General features: G+C 44.7%; 1 protein-coding gene across 1 annotated transcript in view; it reads left to right on the top strand.

Annotated features, from left to right (window-relative positions):
- Positions 1 to 25,131, top strand: part of plxdc2b (plexin domain containing 2b) — a gene marked incomplete at its 5' end in the record, with an annotated part of 167,527 nt that overhangs the window by 46,951 nt on the left and 95,445 nt on the right. The window contains one exon of the mRNA XM_083658283.1: positions 18,134 to 18,354. Within this exon, the coding sequence (XP_083514409.1) occupies positions 18,134 to 18,354 (221 nt within the window). The remainder of the gene's footprint in view (positions 1 to 18,133; positions 18,355 to 25,131) is intronic.

The following is a 25,131-nucleotide window of genomic DNA, read 5'->3' as shown; positions in this document are numbered from 1 at the left end:
GTTATAAACAACAAACTAACGCTGGTGATCCGTATGGAAACAGTGTTACTCGAAATGGTTAAAAGTTATATCAATTTGGTCATTCAGTGGCATTTTACTGCCATATAACATAACTAACTAGCGGCTAAGATTAGCCACAGTAGGCAACTAGCGCTGAACCGGAAGAACAAATATGTTTGCGTTGAACGCGGAAGAGAGAAAAAGTGGGCGTGGTGAATAAGGTGAATAGGCCCTTGCTTGTGTTATGGAATTATAAATGATATCTGTTACCAGTAGGAGGAATTGCAACATCAATTGAACTCATCTCCTCATACACAAGTCTCTGTCCCCTTGAATTATGGTGGCTTGTAATAACAATAGTCACATTTTCACAATATAGGTGAGTAAACTAAACTAGCTAAGTACAGGTAAGATCAGAGTACAAAATGCTGTAATAATAATAATATTAGCTTTTATTGTTCAATAATGAGGCTTATTTGCGTTTGAGTAGTACTGACTGGAGATTGATTTCTGAAAGGAGGAAATTGTTGAGTCACTGGTATATACAACCTCCCCGAAGATATACTGTATTATGCTTATTTGCTGTTACTGTTTGTTTGTTTGTTTGTGTGTGTGTGTGTGAGAGAGAGAGAGAGAGAGAGAGAGAGAGAGACATGTGTTAATCTGCTTGATGCACACAGGAAAGTTAATCTAGTATCCATATCTGTGATGGACACCTTACCCGACACCATATCTGAATTGCCCTGATTCAGTTTCAGCCACGTAATACAAGTATTTTTTTTAATAGAAGTATTTCCAAATAAAAAATTTCCAAGGCCTAGCATCTAATGTCTATTCAGCAAAAAATCTACAAGGCCTATGTGAATCGTTAGTTCATAGCTTTTAACTATGTGCCTAAACCTTCTGTGGCTAAAACGATGGAAACATTAATTCCTCTTGGATGAAACTTGGACAGGCACAGTGCTTTGAGGAGAACAGGCAGTCGACTAGCAGACAAAGAGTATTGTACAGTGTGTCTCAGATGTTTGGTGTGTAGGTGTGTGTCTGCAGAGTGTGTCTCAGATGTTTGGTGTGTAGGTGTGTGTCTGCAGAGTGTGTATCAGATGTTTGGTGTGTAGGTGTGTGTCTGCAGAGTGTGTCTCAGATGTTTGGTGTGTAGGTGTGTGTCTGCAGAGTGTGTCTCAGATGTTCGGTGTGTAGGTGTGTGTCTGCAGAGTGTGTCTCAGATGTTTGGTGTGTAAGTGTGTTTCTGCAGAGTGTGTATCAGATGTTTGGTGTGTAAGTGTGTGTCTGCAGAGTGTGTATCAGATGTTTGGTGTGTAGGTGTGTTTCTGCAGAGTGTGTATCAGATGTTTGGTGTGTAAGTGTGTGTCTGCAGAGTGTGTATCAGATGTTTGGTGTGTAAGTGTGTTTCTGCAGAGTGTGTATCAGATGTTTGGTGTGTAAGTGTGTGTCTGCAGAGTGTGTATCAGATGTTTGGTGTGTAAGTGTGTGTCTGCAGAGTGTGTATCAGATGTTTGGTGTGTAAGTGTGTTTCTGCAGAGTGTGTATCAGATGTTTGGTGTGTAAGTGTGTGTCTGCAGAGTGTGTCTCAGATGTTTGGTGTGTAGGTGTGTGTCTGCAGAGTGTGTATCAGATGTTTGGTGTGTAGGTGTGTGTCTGCAGAGTGTGTCTCAGATGTTTGGTGTGTAGGTGTGTGTCTGCAGAGTGTGTCTCAGATGTTTGGTGTGTAGGTGTGTGTCTGCAGAGTGTGTCTCAGATGTTTGGTGTGTAGGTGTGTGTCTGCAGAGTGTGTCTCAGATGTTCAATGTGTAGGTGCGTGTCTAGAGAACCAAGCGCTGAGCTGGAGGGTGTGTGTGAACCTAGAGGATAAAGGCATGGCTATTGTTTGTGATGTGGTGTATCAGAGTAAAACTCTGCGCTTTTGTCCTGCCTATCCCACTATATTCACTGGTACACATTTGACCATTTCCAATTTTAAGGTCCGTTAAGCAAGCACCCAGAGGACTGTGGGAACAGTTAAAGGAGAGATTTAGCGTTTTCATGGAGAGAGCTCAGTCGGCCGGCAAGGTAGAATGAGAGATGCTGTGCTGTTTTGTGTGCAAAAGATATGGCGTACTGGACTCAGTACTGGATAGTCTCCTCCCTCCAGGACTGTACTGGAGGGAGGAGAAATAATTGTTACAGGAGGTCCGGTAACACATTGCCTGCCAGGCCGGCCAGGCGCTCTCATGACCTGCAGGCTGCTTCCAGTCCCACAGTTGAAGTGTGGAGTGAGAGCTCGGTTAGAGTCCCGCACTCTATCAGCCAATCTCCTGAAATATGAGACAGACACTCTGTCTGACTGGAATCCTGAATTCCAAAACGCCTCTGTCACTCCTGGGAAGCACACTTGAAACGCTCTTCTCTTTGTAATCCACCCACCCTGTGTGTGTGTGTGTGTGTGTGTGTCTCTCTCTCTCTCTCTCTCTGTCTCTCTCTCTCTCTTTCTATCCCTGTCCTTTCTCTGTCTGTCTGCAGCTCTCCATCTCTGCCTCCCTGTCTCTGCCTTTGTGTGCAGATTTCCTCTCTCGCAAGCATTTTCTTCTTCGTATACTGACCAATGCTGCAGCCAAGACAACCACCGATTACATAAAGAAAGCCACGGTGGTGACAGCAGACCCCATGATGGTTTTCTCCAGCACTTGTGACCCTGTGTTTTGGGGTTTGATACTGTGTGCCTGGGATTTGTTACTGTGTTTTGTGGTTTTCGACTGTTTGGATTTTGTGTCCAATGTATTTAGTGTGTTGAGCAGTTGCTCAGGGAGGGAAATTAACAATTTTCTTCCAAACCCCCTTAAAGAAAACTACCGAGTTGTTTAAGCTTTAAGCCTCGATTAAAAAGCACTGGACCTACAGTAGAGCTGGATATGTCTAGCTCCCATTCGCTTCCTCTCCCTGATAATCCCCCAAACTGTCTCTTCCCCCCAGCCTCCCTCATTCCCTAAACACGCGGTCCTCCTGACACCTGTGCTCCTCACCGGGCCTGCGTGTCCCCAGGCACTGTGAACACAACATTACGGTCCTGACACCTGTGCTCTTCACCGGGCCTGCATTTCCCCAGGCACTGTGAACGCAACATTAGTCTCCACCTAATGAATTCCTTGCAGCTTCCTCCATGGTCTGTAGATTGTAATTAACAATTTGAGAGTGAGGAGATTGGCTTTTATTTATAGCCTCTCTCACACCTGGCTTTCTTCCCATTTGGATGACATGCAAGAGTGGCTCCTCACCACAGCGCATTAGTTAACATGTCAGTATGCTATGTGTTTACAGATGAGTCTTTTCTTCACCTGTTTCTTTGTTGTGGCCCTGGCAGAAATGCCGTGCCTGAAAAAGTGTACTCTATAATACACGAGTGTATATCAACAATGCATGGAGGTCAGTACAAGTCTTGTCATTATTCACATGATTGTTGAAGTAAGTAAACATTCCCCCCCCCCCCCCCTCCCATTTTCGCCGCAATTGTACTTGGCCAATCCCCCCTGCTGTTGCGCCACCCCCTCTGCCTATCTAGAGAGAGTTGTAGACTAGCACATGCTTCCTTCCATATGTGTGCAGTCACCAGCCACTTCTTTTCACCTGACAGTGAGCCAGTTTCACCGGCAGGACATAGCGACCGACCAGAGGAGGCGCTAGTGCAGCGAGCAGGACTCTTACCCCACTGACTGCCCACCCGCACACACAGCCCCTTGTGTCTGTAGGAACATCTGACCAAGCCGTACGCACCGCTGCCGGGAATTGTACCGGGGTCTCCGGTAGGGATGGGCATTTCTAGCAAAAACACTATTCGAAATTCTTTTTTTTTTTTCTTTTTTTTTTGTGAGTGAAATGTTGCATTGTCTCCTCTGATTCTAAGTATAGTCGAATCACTTGGTTTGAGCAAGTAAAACAATTTTTATAAGCATTTTAAGCAAGGTTTATGGAAAAATGAATGGCAGATGAAATCCCATGAAGAGGGAGAGGTTGCTTATAAAAAAAAATTACTTGCTCAAACCAAGCGATTCGACTATACTTAGAATCAGGGGAGACAATGCAACATTTCACTCACACACAAATTTTTTTTTTTTTTTTTTTTTTTCAATAAACGAATTTCGACTTTCAATAATAAAAGTCGACCTTGATAATAACAACGATTATTCGAAATTCGATGCCCATCCCTAGTCTCCGGTGGCAAGTGTTTTTACCTCTACACTACCCAGACGCCATAATCCAAAGCATTTTTGCTTAATGAGGAGATGCATTCTCTTGCTTTGGATCCAATGCTTATTAAAATGCTCAGAAGGAAGCCTGTGTCCATTTTGGGGCCCTGACGGTCCCAGCTGTTGTGCTGGTGGCTCCAATAAGTTCATGTTTCACCATTACACAGAATGTCAATGCCAGAAGTGTCCATTTTCATCTACATTTGCAGTCCCAGCTAGACGTGTGATGCTGTTGGAAAGATGTGACTTTATTGTAGTTGTGTGGTGTAATGGTGCACACATGACAGGCAGTGTCTGGTGTAATGGTGCACACATGACAGGCAGTGTCTGGTGTAATGGTGCACACATGACAGGCAGTGGCTGGTGTCATGGTGCACACATGACAGGCAGTGTGTGGTGTAATGGTGCACACATGACAGGCAGTGTCTGGTGTAATGGTGCACACATGACAGGCAGTGTCTGGTGTAATGGTGCACACATGACAGGCAGTGTCTGGTGTAATGGTGCACACATGACAGGCAGTGTGTGGTGTAATGGTGCACACATGACAGGCAGTGTCTGGTGTCATGGTGCACACATGACATGCAGTGTGTGGTGTAATGGTGCACACATGACAGGCAGTGTCTAGTGTAATGGTGCACACATGACAGGCAGTGTGTGGTGTAATGGTGCACACATGACAGGCAGTGTGTGGTGTAATGGTGCACACATGACAGGCAGTGTCTGGTGTAATGGTGCACACATGACAGGCAGTGTCACTGTCTGGTGTAATGGTGCACACATGACAGGCAGTGTCTGGTGTAATGGTGCACACGTGACAGGCAGTGTCTGGTGTCATGGTACACACATGACAGGCAGTGTGTGGTGTAATGGTGCACACATGACAGGCAGTGTGTGGTGTAATGGTGCACACATGACAGGCAGTGTCTGGTGTAATGGTGCACACATGACAGGCAGTGTCTGGTGCCATGGTGCACACATGACAGGCAGTGTGTGGTGTAATGGTGCACACATGACAGGCAGTGTGTGGTGTAATGGTGCACACATGACAGGCAGTGTGTGGTGTAATGGTGCACACATGACAGGCAGTGTGTGGTGTAATGGTGCACACATGACAGGCAGTGTCTGGTGCCATGGTGCACACATGACAGGCAGTGTGTGGTGTAATGGTGCACACATGACAGGCAGTGTCTGGTGTAATGGTGCACACATGACAGGCAGTGTCACTGTCTGGTGTAATGGTGCACACATGACAGGCAGTGTCTGGTGTCATGGTGCACACATGACAGGCAATGTCTGGTGTCATGGTGCACACATGACAGGCAGTGTGTGGTGTCATGGTGCACACATGACAGGCAGTGTGTGGTGTAATGGTGCACACATGACAGGCAGTGTGTGGTGTCATGGTGCACACATGACAGGCAGTGTGTGGTGTAATGGTGCACACATGACAGGCAGTGTCTGGTGTAATGGTGCACACATGACAGGCAGTGTCTGGTGCCATGGTGCACACATGACAGGCAGTGTGTGGTGTAATGGTGCACACATGACAGGCAGTGTCTGGTGTAATGGTGCACACATGACAGGCAGTGTGTGGTGTAATGGGGCACACATGACATGCAGTGTCTGGTGCCATGGTGCACACATGACAGGCAGTGTGTGGTGTAATGGTGCACACATGACAGGCAGTGTGTGGTGTAATGGGGCACACATGACATGCAGTGTCTGGTGTAAGGATGCACACATGACAGGCAGTGTCTTGTGTCATGGTGCACACATGACAGGCAGTGTCTGGTGTCATGGTGCACACATGACAGGCAGTGTGTGGTGTAATGGCGCACACATGACAGGCACTGTGTGGTGTAATGGTGCACACATGACAAGCAGTGTGTGGTGTAATGGTGCACACATGACAGACAGGCAGTGTGTGGTGTAATGGTGCACACATGACAGGCAGGATGCTCAGTTGATGAGTCACTATATGTTGTTTTGGGGATTTTGCTATGCATTGAATTTGTTTATCCCCTAACAAGCTGTTTTTACCCCTGATAGCCTGTGGTATCATTTTCAGCACAAACTTTGAAAATATCAAATAACTTGAAAACACTATCAAATAACATATCAAAAGTATGAGAATAGCCTGTTTGTTATTGCCGGCGATAACTGTGACTTAAGTTCAATTACTTCTTCAGTGAAGAATGGTGTGTTTTTGTCAATGTACACTAGGGCTGCACGATTTATCGTATTTTCATCGTCATCGTGATATGAAAATGCGCGATGAACACATCGCAAAAGTCACATTTTTTTTTTTTTTTACAGTGCACATGAACGCAACATGCAAGATACTGGCTGAATAAGTGTCCAAATGTTCATGTCATTCTGGCCAATACTCCACTTCTGTTATAACATTTCAGTCTGGAATATGGAATATCTTTCAATAATCGTTATGACTAAAAGGCTAAAAGTAATCTCATGTGTAAGAAATGACTGTTCTACATTGAAGTAAAAATGTAAATAATTAACTTGTTGGTTTTGGATTTCTTTTAGCTTCAAGAGTGCATTTTTGTTCATATGACCCTCAACACAGGCTTTGAGAATCCCGTGCCACTTACTGATACGTATGCTTAAATTAACACACTCGTATTGCAAAATGAATTAAGGCCCTCACTGTAATACTTCAGAAGTTGAATTTGAAGTTCAGCATTAATACATTTGTCATTTTTTGTCTTAGATTTACCTTTGTGTGTTATTGCAATATAAAACTACAAAATTGAGAATCGATTCTATTCTGGAATCGAGAATCGTTGGAATCGAGAATCGATTCTGGAATCGGATCGTGACCCCAGGAATCGGAATCGGATCGGATCGTGGCTTAGCCGGATCGGAGCACCCCTACCCATTCATTTTTTTTTATGCCATTTATTTATTTATCGCAGGTCATATCGTCATCGCAATATTGAACAGTGTTATCGCACATCGCAGCTTTTCCTCATATCGTGCAGCCCTAATGTACACATGTATACCCCTTGTACTGTATATTTGTGTGTCCTAGACTAGTCTGTGTTTCTATAGCCTATATCTTGTGCATAATGCATAATATATATATTAGCAGATTATTTCCAACTTCTCTCCTTTATCATTGATGCTCATGACTTCAGAGTGCAACTTCCCACTCTTATATTACTGTGTCAAATGGGATGTGTTTTAGAGCCTTTAAATATGCAGGTGCTGTCTGTCTACCTGTGTTTTCCTTTCTGCTTCAGTCAGCTTTTTCACTTTATGTGTCTGCTTAATGACAGGCTGCGTTTTAAGATAGGAGAAAAAACAGCTTACAGCAGGCTGGCAAAGCACACTTTCCTCTGAACAATAATTACAGTCTGTTGCATGTCTGGAATTTGTATGGACTATGCTTTATGCGAAGGTGGTAATATGTTTAATGTTCATATTTGTCTCTCTACCCCAGGCGACAGAGAAGTTTGTAGTTGAATACTGATGTGGAGACAGCAGTGAACTTTTTTTGTAAACCTCTTTTGTATCCCAGACACTGTGCAATCAAATTAAGTAATTTAATGAATATGGAAATGAATCACATGGTTTTGAAGAACGTTTGCTGCATGTAATCTGTAATCTACAGCATTAGCACATTATGAGATAATGAAAGGGAAAATGTTTTGTTTGAACGACCTCAGGTCAGTGAGCCGCAACAGAGCTCCCATCTTGTCTGTCTCTTCCTATTATCTAAGATCAATCCCGTATAAACCCAGTTTTACCGGGGTAAAACCCGGGGCAGCTATAGCTCAGGATGTAGAGGGTGGTCCACATATACCTTGGATAAAAGAGGTTGGTGGTTCAATCCCCGCCTCCTTCAGCCTGCATGTCGAAGTGTCCTTGGGCAAGATACTGAGCTGAACCCCACATTGCTCCTGATGGCTGTGCCAGCACGCTGCATGACGCCATCGGTCTATGAATGTCTGTGTGAATGTACCTACTCATTGTAAGGTGCTTTGTATAAAATCGCTATATAAAATGCAGGCCATTTACCACAAGTCATCAGTCAAATTGTATGTCTCAGTTTATCTGTCTGTCTCTTCCTTTTAGCATCAGCCATGGCTGATAACGTCCTATCAGGGTTTTCCAGGGTTTTGAGCAGCAGTTTTTTGTGCCCTTGCTCAGAGATGTGTGGTGGGTCAGCATCAAACAGCATGTGTTTATCGGCGCTCAGCTTGGCTTTATGCTTTACACTGGCCATTTGTAGATTTTATATGTTTAGTTTGGTCCTTTTGGACATATAGGGCTCTATCGTTGTAACGGCCTAAAAACTGCACTTAGTGCCAAGCGCAGCGCAGATTAGTGGGTGTGGACCAGCGCACTCGATATTTTGGTGTCGGCGCAACAGGTGGCCTTAAGCATTATAACCACGCCTTTTAAGCGTAAAATTATGCACAATCTGCTCATTGGGGAAGTGCAGTAAACGAATCACAAGCTTCACTTTTAAGCTCCAATTCCACGGAGCGATCCAGTCCGGCTTCAGAAAAGCCGAGGGCTCTGATCTCCCCCCCTCCCTTTTATCCCCGTCTGTCTGTCTCCATATATAGGCTATTATTCCATATTATTATGCTTCTCAAACCAATCTAACTGCAGTTTAAATACTGCAAGCATGTAAATACGCTACACTATAGCAAGATCAAAGTGAAAAGAATGTTCTAAACGCATCAGCTAGAAAAATATAGCCTATCCCTATGTCATGATGAGATTAGATTGGTGAAAGTTTGTCCAGAATGATATCGTTTTGCTACCTTTTCTTCTCCCCTGCTGCACAGGTAGGATGATGCACATAAATATAGCCTACATTATGTAAAGTCATTGCATAATTGTGTTTTTATTGTAAAACTAAATGTGAAGTAGGGCCAATTTATTGGAGCGGACATCACAATAGGACATGACATGACCGCGTTACACTGTCACTCATCTAAATCACGTTAAATCTGCGAGGGATATATGTATAGCCCCAGGATGACATATATGTTTCACATAGGGTTGTGTTTTGATTTCAATGTTTTATTTGGTCCAATATTGAAATGTTCGACAATTGCATGTTGTGTTAACATTACACATTATTTCTATCTACCTTTCTATCTATTTCGGCTCATTTGGTTGCTATTTATTATCAAAATGTATTAGCCCAATGCATGCTGGGAGATTTCACATTTGTGGCTTTGGTAGGGAAGCCAGGCAGTGAACATTTGTTTGGCCAGAATTATCTTGTTTTCTCTCGCCTTTTCTTCTCCCCCACTGCACAGGTAGGATGATGCAACAGCCTCTGAATGTCACAGGCTCAAAACTGTCATGTTAGAAAAAACTGTCATGTTGTTATACTATGTACGGTATAACAACTTTTTTTTCCCATCGGACTTTGTGCCTGTCTGAGCGCACGACAGAGGGAGTGAGAGAGAGAGAGAGAGAGGGACAAACTGTGAGATCAGCAGAGGAGAAGCTGTGCGTGGAATATCCACGGCACACTGAATAAGGCCTGGTTTTCAAAAGCGCAAAGCGCTAAATTAACGCCAGGGGGGAAGATATCGTTAGGCCAGTATTTAAGGCCAAAACGCCCATTCTGGCCTATTCTGGCACTGCGCCATGCCTGTTTGGCGTGAAACGCATTTCATGGCCTAAAACCATGTTGCTATCTTCCCGAGGCAGGCGCAAGGCGCGTTTTTTTGCATTTAACGCCAGTTTCTGCGCCTAAGGCCTGTGGGAAAATAGAGCCCATAGACATCAACTCAGTTAGGTGGGTTTTAGTCCATGTGAAACTGTGAATCAATCTTGTTTCTTTTGAGCAATTGCAATTAGGATTTTTGCTGTTTATTTCAAAGTTGCTTTTTGCTTTCGCTGATCTTGATCATTGATAGAGAAAATTTACATCACATTAGCCTTTATTTTGACAATCACTAGTTATTCATTCATATAGACCCCTTATACAGCTGTCAACATTGGAGCTGCGCGCGCATCGTGTAGGCAAAAAGCCGTCAGCTCAGCATTGACAGACACAGAGAGCTGTGTAAAAGCCCCGCTGTCAGGACTGCTCTGTGCCCATCTGCGACACACAGTTAGATTTTAGTTTTAAAATGCAGTTCTCGGCTTACTACCACAGCTTATCGCCTAGTGATAAGCAATGTTATGCATCGAAATTAACGTTGGTTAATGGGATACGTCTTACAGACCCATACCATACGCACTGGCGCTGTCAATTGGCCAAGCCTAGAGTGGCCAGCAATACATATCGTGCATTCCTTTATAACTGGGGATAGCGTAGATAATTATTCTGTAACTTGCAAAGATATATTGTTATGTTGATAATGCACACAACTCAATAATGACATTATGTAACGTTACTTGGTTGTTAACTAACCGAGCGATGTGGCTGAGCAGCCTACTACAGGCAGCTTACCTGATTATGAAATGAGCACTACAAAGTCGGGCATTTTTAATGATGTCCTTGTTCCAATCAGTTCAACTCAATAATGACATTATTTAACGTTACTTGGTTGTTAACTAACCGAGCGATGTGGCTGTTACTAGCAGCCTACAGCTACAGCTTACCTGATATGAAATGAGCGAGCACTGCAAAGTCGGGCATTTTTAATGATTTCCTCTTTCGGCTTGCAACCAAAGATGCCTACGGTTAGCATTAAAAGCAGTATGAGTTGACGGGATTCGGTAAAACTTTAGTCCTTGCTTTGTTGATAGTGTAACAGACTGTTCAGTGTTGTGTTGTGTTCTATTGCGTGTGTGCGAGGCTGTGTATGTTCCCTCGAGTTGCCGTAGAACAGGATATGTGGGGAGAAGCTTGTTATAACGTTACAGCCTGGCTCTATCGTTTATTATTTTATTAACCAGGTGTGGATAGGCGGACCCGAATACTCTGCTACAATAGCTTTCCGATTCTGGCATCCTACTGCACAACACGAAGACATGTCTAGCTCGTCTAGTTTTCCAGCCAGTGGAAAACTACTTGCCAGGGCTGAGCGGAGTCTGTCTTTCTGCCTCCGTCTTGCGCATCGACGCTGCGTGATGTCAGTGTGATGTAGTCGTATAAGGGGTCTATACATTTCCATTTAAGTTACATAATAGTTATTACACAGACAGACATATTTAGATAACCTGTGTACATACACAGATAGACATCATAGTTGTAGAATGGAATTCCACAGCCAAAAGGTAAGCAGTGAACCACTTGTAATGAAACTTGAAAACTTGAAAACCAGTTGTAATTAAATGATGGAGCCAGGAGTCAGAAGAAGTCGTCTGATATGATGTATTTAACATAGATCTTGGCAAAGAGATGCACTCTTGTATATTCGCGGATGGATCCACAGGCTTACATACATTAAACAGAAAGTCAATGATACTTATAGGACACACATCAGATTACATGAGTCTTGACGCACACTTGAAGGCTAATCTGTAGACTCAACCAATCTGTTATTCTGGCCCTGTAGAGGGCACCATGGCACGGTGACAGGGCACAGTGTCAGATAAAGAGGAGCTGCAAAATGTAAGGTACAAGTTATCTAAATACGTCTGTGTATGTACACAGGTTATCTAAATATGTCTGTCTGTGTAATAACTATATGTAACTTAAATGAAAATGTATATGAATATATTAATAACTAGTGATTGTCAAAATAAAGGCTAATGTGATGTAAATTTTCTCTATCAATGATCAAGATCAGCGAAAGCAAAAAGCAACTTTGAAATAAACAGCAAACATCCTAATTGCAATTGCTCAAAAGAAACAAGATTGATTCACAGTTTCACATGGACTAAAACCCACCTAACTGAGTTGATGTCTATATGTCCAAAAGGACCAAAATAAAGGCTAATGTGATGTAAATTTTCTCTATCAATCATAAACATCCTGCACCAAACTCTCCAGAGTGAAACCAAGAGAATGAAAAGGTGGCCTACCGGTATTCTTCAGTCATGCTTAATTCTCTATACAGCTTCCACAGGTTTCTTCTGTTCTCCAGTCTCCTTCCCTCTCTGACTTCATTATGTGGATCAAGCTGGCATGTATTTTAATTTAAGATGAATACATTAAATGTGTTTTCATGGTAAGTGAACTGGGGACAACTATCGCTGAAACATTCAAAGGAAGGTCATTGCCGTGCTGCTTGCTCTACACATCATCACAAGCATTTGGCTTGTGATGCTCAAGTTGTGCTCAACACTGAAGTGTTTCCTGACAACTCCTAGCTGTGTGTGTGTGCCTGCGCACGTGTGTGTGTGTGTGTGTGTGTGTGTGTGTGTGTGTGTGTGTGTGTGTGTGTGTGTGTGTGTGTGTGTGTGTGAATGCCAACCTCCTGACAGCCGCTCCCAATGAATCATCGCTAATGAAGAGAACAAGACACGCTAAATGGGCAATGTTCTATTTCATGATCTGGAATAATACCGTGAATCACAGGTCCCAAGCTGGTTTATGAACGGGGTCTTCTTCAATCACATACATTTTCTAAACTGTCAGTTATTGACTATTGGCATTTCCAATAAGATGGGGGCATCAGCAATACCTGCTATAACAGCTTAATCCACGTGTTGACCCTGGTGAGTCGATCTGCATGGAGTCAGCTCTGTTACAGACCCTGAGAGAGAGAAAGAGAGACAGTTCTCCAAAGTACTTGGCAGTCTGCTGCTACATTGATAAAGTAGCTTTCAATGGGCCCTGAAATAAGCACTCTGACGCCCAGAGATAAAGAAGCCAAGAAACTGCACTGCCAAAAAGGCTTCAATCCAACCTTTTTCATGCTCACACCCTGATAGACATGCATACCACACGCACGCACACGCACGCACACACACACACACCCACACACACACACACACACACACACACACACACACACACACACATTCAAGCATTCTGCTACCCACCTCCGCTACTTACCAGTCATGTGTGGAAGTCTGCTGTCAGTAAGTGAGTCAGGTGGCCACCAAGAGAAACGGAGGATACAAGTAGAAAGTGAAAGAAGGAGCAGAATCAAAGAAGGGGTCTAGGCAGCACCTTCAGCCTGTGATTTTACCACATCCTAAACTCCCTTGAAAGGTTTAGGTGAAACCAAATGACAGTTCCCCCGGTGTTTGGGGATCAGGGGTGTTGACAGGCGCGAGTCCGGCCAGCTAGGCTGCTCCCACAGAGTCAGGGTGAAGGTATGCGGGGCATTCAGAGGGAGTGAAAGAAAAATAGAGGGGAAAGATTTCCTCTCACACAAAAGCCGAGGAACAGTCACACACAGAGGAGAGGAATGGTCCTGTTGGGAGGTTATTTTAGGTGTTCCTCAGGGGTCTGTTCTTGGTGCCCTGGCAAAAGCGTGACAAAAGTCCCAGAGTCTCCCTCTGGAGAATAGGAGTTTGATGTCCCTGAATCACAGAGGTGAAGTTACGTATCGTCCCTGAATCACAGAGGTGAAGTTACGTATCGTCCGAGCCGTTGCAAAGTGAAGGGCAAGCGGAGCTTGATGCAGGTGCTCCTTTTTAAACGGTGACTCATCACGGCCATTCACTGAGAGGGACATGCTGGGAATGAAGCACAGCCATTCAGTCAAGGCCTCTGTGTTCTGGTCATGGTGTATTTTAAAGTATCCGGCCGCTGTTTGCCAGCTTTCCTTTGTATATTGAAGGTCTAACAAAGATCCTTTGGGGGATGGGAATAGATGTTCATGTGTCTGTGGAATGCATAGGTTCCTTCAAAATATAGACGTGCTGTTGATGGAAGCTTGTATGGCGACATTGTCCCGATGATGTGACTAATGAGCATTAGTTGATGAGGCGAGAGGGGCAGAGTGAGTGTTAGGGAGTGAAAGCGGTGTGGTGAGAATGAGAGAGTGAGTGTTAGGGAGTGAAAGCGGTATGGTGAGAATGAGAGAGTGAGTGAATGGCTGGCCAGGGGATATGAGGGATCAGCCGATCAGCATTTTGGTAAACAAACTGCATCACTGGGTGGAAACGGGTAACTTTATAATGGGAGCCTATGGAGCCAGCCTTGAGTGTCTCACTCTAGCCAGCTGGGCTGGCTGTTTACATTTTAAAAACTGCGACAGTTCACACAACTTTAACACGACATACATATACATCAGATTATTGAGCTACTTCTGCTCTCACTCAGAATGTCAAAATCTAAGCGATGTGATGTATCGTTTTTGAGATATTAACGTTTGTTTGGCACAACTCATACTACCGTAGTTAACTGCTGCAGGGTTCCGCATTTCTGGGTGGTTGTGGTCACGCTGATTCGTCCTATAGTGTAGAGACCTAACAACAAGATTTAGATGATCTGCATAGTAATTAGACACACAGAAACAGTAAGTGATTCTGCACACATTGCCTTATCTCATGGGTTCATTCAAATAAAGCTGTAGCTGTGAATTGCGAAGCATTTATCCCAGGCCTCTTTAGGCACTCTCCCTTGGTTTAATTCTCTCAAGTGTTGTCAACGGTCACCTCTATGTGCAGATTGGTCTCCTTGCTACTTGCTTTGCAGCTACGCTCATTATAAAGTGAATCTGTCAGCTTCCACTTTGGGTGCTTTAGCATCTTAAGCTGCTCCGCTCTCACCACCTCTCTCCTCTGTCCTCTCCAGAGAAGCCCGGGCCTGGGGCCCAGAGGGAGGTCTGCTGTATGGCGAAGACAGAGAGAGGAAAACACACATACACACACACACACTGCTAATTAAACCCAATGACCTCTGTCTCATAAAAAGGAAGAAATGAAAGAGGAATTAGCAGTTGCTTTTTGGCTCCAAGCCAACCCAATTTGCATAGTTGCATACAGTAGTATGCCAGCACTAAACTTTGTTTTCAGATACAGGCTTATAAATAATGTTTATTATTAATTTGTTGTCTTTGCCTGCGTAATCCTATTTAAGGTTGGGGGGGAGTATCTGGAGATATCCCACCCAGCATGCAGCAGGTTGGGGTTTCGATACGACTCACAAAATTTGCAGACTGGGGTATTGGCCTTCGTAACTATGGTCGTTTTCACACTGGAACGTTTAGGTCGACTTAACTGAGTTTTAGGGCCAAACACGGCGCGACTGGGTCAGTGTGAACATGCCACTCGTAGTCGACGTAACCCACTCGCTCTCGGTCCAGCTGGAGAGGGTGGTTTCGGAGCGGCTTGCGTCGCCCTAACCCAACCCTAAATACGGCGCGAGTGATGTGTGAACGCGCGCCGACGTCAGCTCGTCCTAATGCTGTATTTCTAATGTTAACGTCAATTCGGCGTTCACAAACATTGCATAAGCAGTTATTGGCCAAATTACCACCAAGGGCATAGCAAGCCTAGCGTTACAAACGTTAATGTTTACAACTTACCTGGCTGTTCGCCGATAATATCTGCGTATGGTGAGGGCTTCACGGTTCAACAGAATCAATCTGCGCCTTGCTTTGTCTGGAGATTCGCATCCGCCGCCTCCAGTACATGAAAACATTGTTTTCCAGATGCAGCCGTGCGATCGTTTTCAAATTCAACACTTTCCCGATATTGAAAGAGACAACGATGTAAAATACAAAAGTAGTAGGCGACCAAGAGCAAACGGCGTTGCTGTTCATTCTCCATTCTCCATCTAGGGACAAATATTGCAAACTAGCTCAGGCTATAAATGTCAGGATATATAACAAAGACTGTGAATGCTCTATGTTTATGTATCTGTCCCTATAGAAATAAACTTTTCAATCAATCGTTCAGTTCTGTTTACATCCCGGGCTTCCTTTCCGGGTGGAATTACGCTATACGCGTCTACTTCTGTCTGGTTGGCATGGATACATGACGCTCCACTCTGTAGAACGACGGCCTGGGCGCGGTGATAAAAAGCACATGTGAAACGAAGCCGCTCTAGTTGAAAATTGAAACATTGTATACTTTTCACTGCTGCGGCAGCGCCTGGCTCGACCCAAATATGTGTGAAAACGACCTATGAGTGCACTTCTACTTTTTGATATTAGGGATGCACCGATATATCGGCCGTATATCGGTATTGACCGATATCGGCCTTGTTCACTGCAATCGACAAAAAAGGATGCTGGCTTGCCACGGTAGTGGGGCATACACTGATTACATAACATGCCCACCGGTAACACCATTTGTTTGTATGGAGGAAGAAATGAAAGAAAAACTCTGCCCGCTTGTGCCAATTTCATTGTGCGCCGGGATAAATTACAAGCACTCCCTCTGGTCTGCAGTGTGGCTCCACTGTTCTGGTTAGACCAGCAACTAACGTTAGTTAACGCTATGCATCTTATGAACACAAATTATGCCCTCCTCCTACACATGTAGGTAAGACCCTTAGCTAAGCCTGCGTGTGCATTCTGTTGTCACTGCGGGCCGTCTCTGGAAATGTGCTTTTTTTTTACCACAGCTAAAAGTCGATGCTAACTTAGTATCATTGCTAGCGGGAGGGAGGACTTACCCAGCATTCAGTCATTGCCTGCTTATTGCTGCTTGTTGGTAATATTAATCCCATGTCAGAAAAAGTTTCTAGATGTGTCGCTAACGTTAGTTTCTTTTGAGAAAGATTGTCTCCACGGGCGTCTGAAAAGTTGTCTCGATTCATATGCAGCTATGAGTTGTGAGGCAGCCAGTATTGTGACTGTGAGCGTCCAAGCTAACGTTACACAGCAGCAGGGAGGGGCTGACTTAGACTGACTGGATCGTGAGGACAGCTGAGGAGCTTGTTTGTTTTTTAACCTTTATTTTTACGGTGTCACCGGTAACACCGGTGTTGTCACGTGTTTATTACCCGGTGGGAAAATGTCCACACCGTGGCATCCCTAAAAGATGGCATTCACTGATTGCAGTGGCCGATATTTAGCCCCTCAGTTGGGTCATTGTAGTTTGTTTGTTTGGTTCATAATTACATTAGAGTATGACTGAATTTGTGCTGATTCAAAGACAGTGTGATGAAGGACTCAAAAGATTTTACAACAGGTCAATTATTTGTTTATAATGAAAGTTTCCCTGTCAAAAAAGGCATAAAAGAACATATCGGTATCGGCTATTGGACAACTTGTTATTTTAAACATCGGTATCAGCCCAGAATTTTGCAATCGGTGCATCCCTATTTGATATATTGGGGGAAAGCAATTACAATGGGAGAGGTGTGCAGGACAGGGCCTGGGATAATCTGCCGGATGCCTAATTTGCCATTCTGATCCATTTTGACAGGGAGCCATCACCTATTTGAACACAGCACATTTCATCTTGCATCCAGCGTCTGTCTCCTCCCTGCTGTCTATATCCAAATTAACCACGTTTGTTTTGACATTAAAAGAGCAGCATTTCTCACCTGTCACCGGCATCCCATTGCACAGCCAGTGACAGGGAGGGTTGGGTATGACTGCGAGCCACTGGGCTGTGTGACAGCTGCTGAGTCACCCCTAATGTGCATCTGTTTCAGCCAGAGTGAGATTTCTCCCCAAAGCAATGAGAATCATCTAGTAAGACAGTGAGTTATTATGAGGGAGATGCAGAAGATTAATGGCATGAACAGTCCCTGCCTCTGTGGTTGGACCATTGCCCTTACTTAATTTTCAATAAGGCAATTCATGTCATTATGTAATGTAATTATGTTTGCTAATATAATCTACCAGCGCACAGTGCGGGCCTACTTAATATAGTTCAATAGTATACAATTCACTGGCTAAGAAAATTGTATTGACCATGCTGTCTTACTGCACTGGTAAGAGTATATTTGTGGTGACCTAAGGTCAAATTAATGACTCTACGTTCGTATTTTAAGGTGATTTGGCTTCGCACCATGCTCCGCTAATGCCCTTTTTTTTTTTTATCCCTTATCGATGTTGCTTTGTTAGTCATGTCCTCTCCTCCTGTCTCCTCAGGGCTCTTCTACTCATACGTGCAGGAGCAGGCAACTGGAGATGAGGATGTGGCGGTGGACGTCAAACTGTACAGTCACCGATGGAGGAGATGGCTTCCCCCAGATCCTCCTAACATGGACAGTAACAGAGCCAGCCAGGACCAGGACACAGAGCAGGAGCAGCCTGAGGGCTTCCCAGGCCTGCTGTCTGCCGAGGAAACAGACAACAGCTCCCAGATAGAGGTAAACACTCAATCACACTAGAGCTGCACAGTTGATTAGTAGATACCGTAATTGTATATCACCATTTTATGTTTCCACAATTAACATAAAACAACCCCCAGAGAACATGCCAGAACTTGCTCTATCCACGCTGTTATGTTTGTTATTTGTCCCCTGAAAGTCCCGGTGTGAGAAGCTTTTCTATTATGGGTGACCCAATCATAATGGTAATAATATAATGTATATTATAAAACGGCTCTCTCAAATCAAGCAATCTGATTGGTTCACAGCCATTGTATAAATCCAATAACCGAGTCCAATAACCCATGGCCATGGGTTATTGGACTCGGTTATTGGTTGCCATGGCAACTCTCTTACTAAAAGCCTTTGGTTTAAAAAAAAACAAATGGCGGAGACAGCTGTCAGATCCTTGTGAATCGATCTTCGCTTATAACTTTACTAATACTTTGCAGAAAATGATGTTTTGTACAAGAATAGACGCGGGCTAATGTCTTAACCCCTCTCTCGCGCGCCCTCACTCTTAACCCCGCATTTCTAAATAAGACGTAACGTTACTTGGTGTCGGCATACGGCTCTGGTGTCGGGCTTTGCAAAAAGCTCTCAGCTTCTCAGCAAGCGCCAGGATTGGCCAATATCGACTTCAGTCTCCAGAACGATCCAATCAAATCACCCGCACGTCTATCTTCTTGCTAGAGGTCCCGCCTTACAGTAGTGTTTCAACTGACTCTTAAAGAAAAACCATGCCAGTCGGACTTATAGTATTATTATTATTATATTATTATACTTGGAAACCGTTTTATAAAAGCAATATAGCACTTGAGCTGCGTGGTGTTGTGGAATATATCCCGCTGATAAGCTGTTATCCCACGAGGCCGCAGGCCGAGTGGGATAACAGCTTATCAGCGGGATATATTCTGCACAACACACTTGCTCTCATGCTATATTGCTTAAATATATAACCCTGGCTGGACCTCGGTGTGAAGGGGGTAAAAGTATAGATTCTATGGAAAGGGTTGTAGCCCTGCCTCAAAGACAACAGCAAGAGTAACCGGTATGCAGAACTTGCGCGTATGCGCAGCGCCACGCAGCGCACCTCCGCGCAGAAGGCGCTTAAAGTGTCCACACAGAGAGCGCAGCTCACTTTGCGCGCTCTGCTCGTCCGCTATATATTTTGCCCCAGATCTACTGTCTTCGTTATCATGGGTAGTAAATAACGAAAAAAAAAAAAAAAATTGCGATCAATTTTTTTTATTAATAGATTCAACAAAACAATACAATTTCCATAACAAGAATTAGAAGATAAAAATAATAACAAATCACAAAGTCAGACATTTTGAACATGTCAATAAAACGAAAGAGCCAAAAAGAAAAGAAAAACAGACAAAACATGAAATGCACCACCCTGCACCCACATCCCAAACACAACACGCATACTCACACATACTAGAATATCCTCAATCAACAACGTAAATAAACATTATTTCACTTTAAAATTGGTTTTATTTGACGAATGTCCGGTTTCGGAGTTCCTGTCTGCCCTGATCTGATCTGTTCTGCTTGACAGAGTCGCTCATGGGCGCAGACGGCCGCGCAGGAAAATAGAAATCCAGGCTTGAGTTCCAGAGTTGCGCGCCCTGAGCGTCCGCTGAGCTGAGCTGAGCTGCGCGCAATTCGGTGTGGACTGACAGATCTGTTAACATGGTGTCCTAATGAAAACTGGCTGCGCACAAGGTTGCGAATGGTCGCGCCGCGCAGGTTACGTGCAGGAGTCACGTGCGGTGTGTTTTCACCGTAAGATGGTAAGGGTGAAAACATCTTCAATACATTCTAGCTGCTGCTATTTACTGATAAATACTACTGCACTGAAATAGGCAAAAAAGTATGTTAACACATTGAATGCCAGCCATGTTTTCATTCCTGTAGGTAAGTTGTGCCAGGGGTGTTTTTGACGATTCTGGCTCATTTTAGAACAGCCGAGGATTCTTTTATGTTAAGAATTCATGAACACCAATCATCTAAAAATAACTAATAGAATGTGTGCTTTCTCTGTCTAAAAGAGTTAGTTTGCAGAGTTAGTAGTTATGTAGATATTAGCCGTTGAGTACAGCATGGTTTCAGCGTCTGGAAATTTATTCAGAGATAAATGGCTTTTTGTGAAACAGTCACTTTAACCATTCATTTTTGGCATCAGTAAGACCGTCAGACATTCTAAACAATAGTTTTGAACAGTAATTTCCTCCATAACAACAGGAAACACCCCTCTCATTCAAACTCCTCCCTCCGTGTGTCTTCTCCTCCTTCCTCCTAACAGCGGGCGTGTCAGAAGCGCGTTGTGCTGCCTGCCTGTCTGTCTGCGTGCCTGCCTGCCTGCTTGCCTGCGTGCGGGGACGAGTCTGAAATGGATTACTGTAAAATCGCCAAGCCATTTCCTTGAATGGCTTGCTCCCGCGGTGTGTGTGTGTGTGTGTGTGTGTGTGTGTGTGTGTGTGTGTGTGTGTTCGCGCGTTGCCCCCGCGGCTCTGGGGGGAAGAGATCTCTGTCCGTTCTGTGTGTGTGTCCGGGCTTCTGACTGTAAAATCGCCAAGCCATTTCCGCGGGAGGCGGCTGCTTTTGGGTCCCGTGGCTGTGACTTCTCTCGGTCTCTGTCGCCACTTAGTGGTCGGTAAAATAGATTACACACATGCTCTTGCTCCAAATAGTTATCTCGAAGATGTAAAAGGGGTTGATTGATGTCCCACCGTCAAAAAAAAAAAATGTTTATGTAAGACGAGTTAGCTCGTCCTTGGCACTTAAGCGCTGGATTATGTAAGACGAGTTAGGTCGTCTCTGGCACTTAATGTGTTAAGCTAAAATTTGCCTCCTGACACTGAGACAAATAATCTAATCAGTAATAAGCAGGATCACAATGTTTATCAAAATTATCAGGATTATAACCCAGCAAGCAAAATTACATCATGATGATGTTGTGATGACGTCTTTCAGTGACGTCTAGGACTAGGCCAAATCACAGCTGATTTAGACGTCTACGCCAGGACGTCGAGCTGATGTCGAAATATGACGTTACCATGAATGGGCATATTCTGTTATTCTGCTATGTACACAGTGTGCAGCTTTATACATAATTATGTCAGATTAACAATTAATGCTACATTTCCAAAAAATAAAATACTGCCACAACTGGGATTTGAACTCGCATCTCCAGTGTTGCAGCGCGTTAACTCTACCACTACGCTATCAGTTCACGTTTAACTAATATACCGTTTCAAAATGTGGATCCCTTTTCACTTGTTCTTTCAACAGTGTGCGTGGAGTCGGGACAGTTTAAAAAATGAAACATAATTTAATTCAAGCCTTAATTTCGAAGAATCATTGAGGGTTCCCTCGCATTTGACAAGAGTAGCATGTCTCCAGCCTACCGTATTAACGTTGTTTACCCAGTGCTCCTGCACACCACAGCACAGGCTAATCGAGAGCTGCCCCCTCTCGATTCGTCCGGGTCTGTCTGTGCTTGCTGTGAATTTTTGCCATAATCATTCAGCCCTAATTCAGACCACTCCTGTTTATTGTGTTTGGCTCATTTGAGGGCAGCACAGCAGGGTCAGTAGACCAAAGCAGCCCACACACAGTAAACCTCCCGTCCAGCAAGCTCATATGAAGAGACTGAATCGATAAAGTCCCATCCTATTAAATATTGAGCCGGGCCTAAAAATACTCTTTGGTTACTTCCCTAGAGCAATTATAAATCTCCCCACATGAGTGAGTGTTTGAGAATGAAAAATGGAGGGCTAGAGGAGGCTTTAAGGATGAATATTTGATATCAAATTAAGCTCAAGCCGCAGGTGTTCACCTACAGTACCTAGAGTACTGTGTGGTGCTGAATCCTCTCAAACTTGACCTCGGGGAGAGCAGAACAGGAAATTAACCCAGCCTCCCATGACGGTTCAAGGGGTGGGTGGATGAGATTGCTGCCCGGGCTCATCCTGTGTCTGGGTCCATCTAAATGAAAGACATGGCCCATGTCCCTTGTTATGGGGCCTTGGCTGGCTCATCCTGTGTCTGGGTCCATCTAAATGAAAGACATGGCCCATGTCCCTTGTTATGGGGCCTTGGTCGGGCTCATCCTGTGTCTGGGTCCATGTAAATGAAAGACATGGCCCATGTCCCTTGTTATGGGGCCTTGGTCGGGCTCATCCTGTGTCTGGGTCCATGTAAATGAAAGACATGGCCCATGTCCCTTGTTATGGGGCCTTGGTCGGGCTCATCCTGTGTCTGGGTCCATGTAAATGAAAGACATGGCCCATGTCCCTTGTTATGGGGCCTTGGCCAGTTCAGCCTGTGTCTGGGTCCATGTAAATGAAAAACATGGCCCATGTCCCTTGTTATGGGGCCTTGGCCAGTTCAGCCTGTGTCTGGGTCCATGTAAATGAAAAACATGGCCCTTGTTATGGGGCCTTGGCCGGCGCTCGGCACCGAGCCCTCCTGTCATAATGATGGCCGCCGCGGCAGCGAGACGGCTCGTTAAGTCTCCCCGTGGCTTCTAATCATCTCAGGTTCACAGCCAGCGCCGAGTGAAGTGGCTTTGATCGCCCCCAAACACACACACACACACACACACACACACACACACACACACACACACACACACACACACAGTAATACACGGACACACAGTAATACGCTTGCACACACACTTCAAATGCAGCTTTAGCTTACATGCACGTATATGAGGGATCAGCTGAGCAGCATTTTGGTAAACACTGGGTGGCAACGGCAATGGAACCCTATGGAGCCCAAGTGGCACGAGGCTTGAATGTCTGACTCTAGCCAGTTAACTCTGTTTACATTTTAAAAACTGCAACAGTTCACACAACTTTAACACGACATGCATATATTATACATCAAACTCTTGGGCTACTTCTGCTCTTACTCAGAATGTCAAAATATAAGCGATGTAATGTATAGTTTTTGAGATATTAATGTTTGTTTGGCACAACTCATACTATTAACTGCCACGGGGTTCCACATTTCTGGGTGTCAAGTGACGTCATGCTGATTCGTCCTATACATGCACACCATTTCATCCACACACGCTCACACACTCACTCACACACACTACCATTCCAGACCTCTCTCTCTCGCACACACACACACACACACACACACACACACACACACACACACACACACACACACACACACACACACACACACACACACACAGAAGGCAGACAACTTCAAATGTCACATCCCTATGCACACTCACGTGTGTGTGTGTGTGTGTGTGTGTGTGTGTGTGTGTGTGTGTGTGTGTGTGTGTGTGTGTGTGTGTGTGTTTCTGTGTGCGTGCGTGCGTGCCTGTGTTATTCACAGGTGCACACACACACATGCTCACAAATACATACCACTACAAACTTCACATACACACAAGCAAACACACACACACACACACACACACACACACACACACACACACACACACACACACACACACACAATAATAAGTATACATACACAAGTGCACCCCCCCACACACACACACACACACACACACACACACACACATGCACATACATTCACAGACACACACATACACATAATAGTACAAAGTACACAAGTGTATTCATGCACAAAACATACACGCACACATGCACGCACGCTACTCCAGGCTTCACATCTGCACATATTATGTACAAGTACACACACTGATAGCCACACAAACATGTCTTCCCCTGGTTGTTTTCCTCCCTCAGGCTCATTTGTTGTTGTGGAATGGGAGAGCGGTCCACAGCGCAAGCACCCTGTCTGTCTGCTCCTGTCATTATCTACCCCTCACACACACACACACACACAGACACACACACACGCACACACATACACACACATCTATCCCACCACCTCACTCAACCCCCCCCCACACACACATCTATCCCACTGCCTCACTCAAACCCCCCCCCCCACTCACACACACATCTATCCCATCGACTCACTCAACCCCCCCCCCCACACACACACACACACACACACGCACACACACATCTATCCCACTGCCTCACTCAAACCCCCCCACACACACACATCTATCCCACCGCCTCACTCAACCCCCCCCCCCCCCCCCCACACACACACACACACACACACACACACACACACACACATCTATTCCTCTGAGCTGAAGCATGAAGCGGTGAAGAGAGATGGGGGGAGAGAGAGAGAGGGAGGGAGAAACAGAGAGAGAGGGGGAGAGAGGGGAGGAAGGGAGGGGGAGAGAGAGGGAGGGAGAGAGAGGCAGGTGAGGGAGAGAGAGGTTTGAATGTGTGTGCTTTTAGAATTTTCATAATTCACCTTTTTGTCGCACCCACTTTCCCTCAACCTGTGTCGTCTACTTCAGTTAGTCATTTCCTACATTTCCCAAAATGCCTTTCAACAACCCCCAGAGAAGCTGCCTGAACCTGCTGTCTGCATGCTGCTGGTTGGATGTGTAGCTGGAGTGACAGACAGTGATAGTGATAGTGAGTGATAGCGTCACAGCAAGATAGTGAGTCAAGAAAAAGTGAGAGTTGGCGCCGCTTCACTCAAATCTCAACCTGTCTTGTGGCCACATTGTATTCTGTGGAGAGATTGTTATCTTTTCCCCTCCTACACTGAATTTCTCCCTGTATGATTGTTGAACACTGCTTCAAAATGTAAGTCTAGAAAGATGCCCCCACTCTTTGAGGATCTGACACAAAACCTGATGTTTACTGTTGATGTTTTATACAGTAGTAGAAAATTGTTCTA

The sequence above is a fragment of the Poromitra crassiceps genome (genome assembly GCF_964638095.1).
Source record: "Poromitra crassiceps genome assembly, chromosome: 2".
In the NCBI taxonomy this organism is placed as follows: Eukaryota; Metazoa; Chordata; class Actinopteri; order Beryciformes; family Melamphaidae; genus Poromitra; species Poromitra crassiceps.
This window is presented reverse-complemented; position numbering and strand designations above follow the sequence as displayed.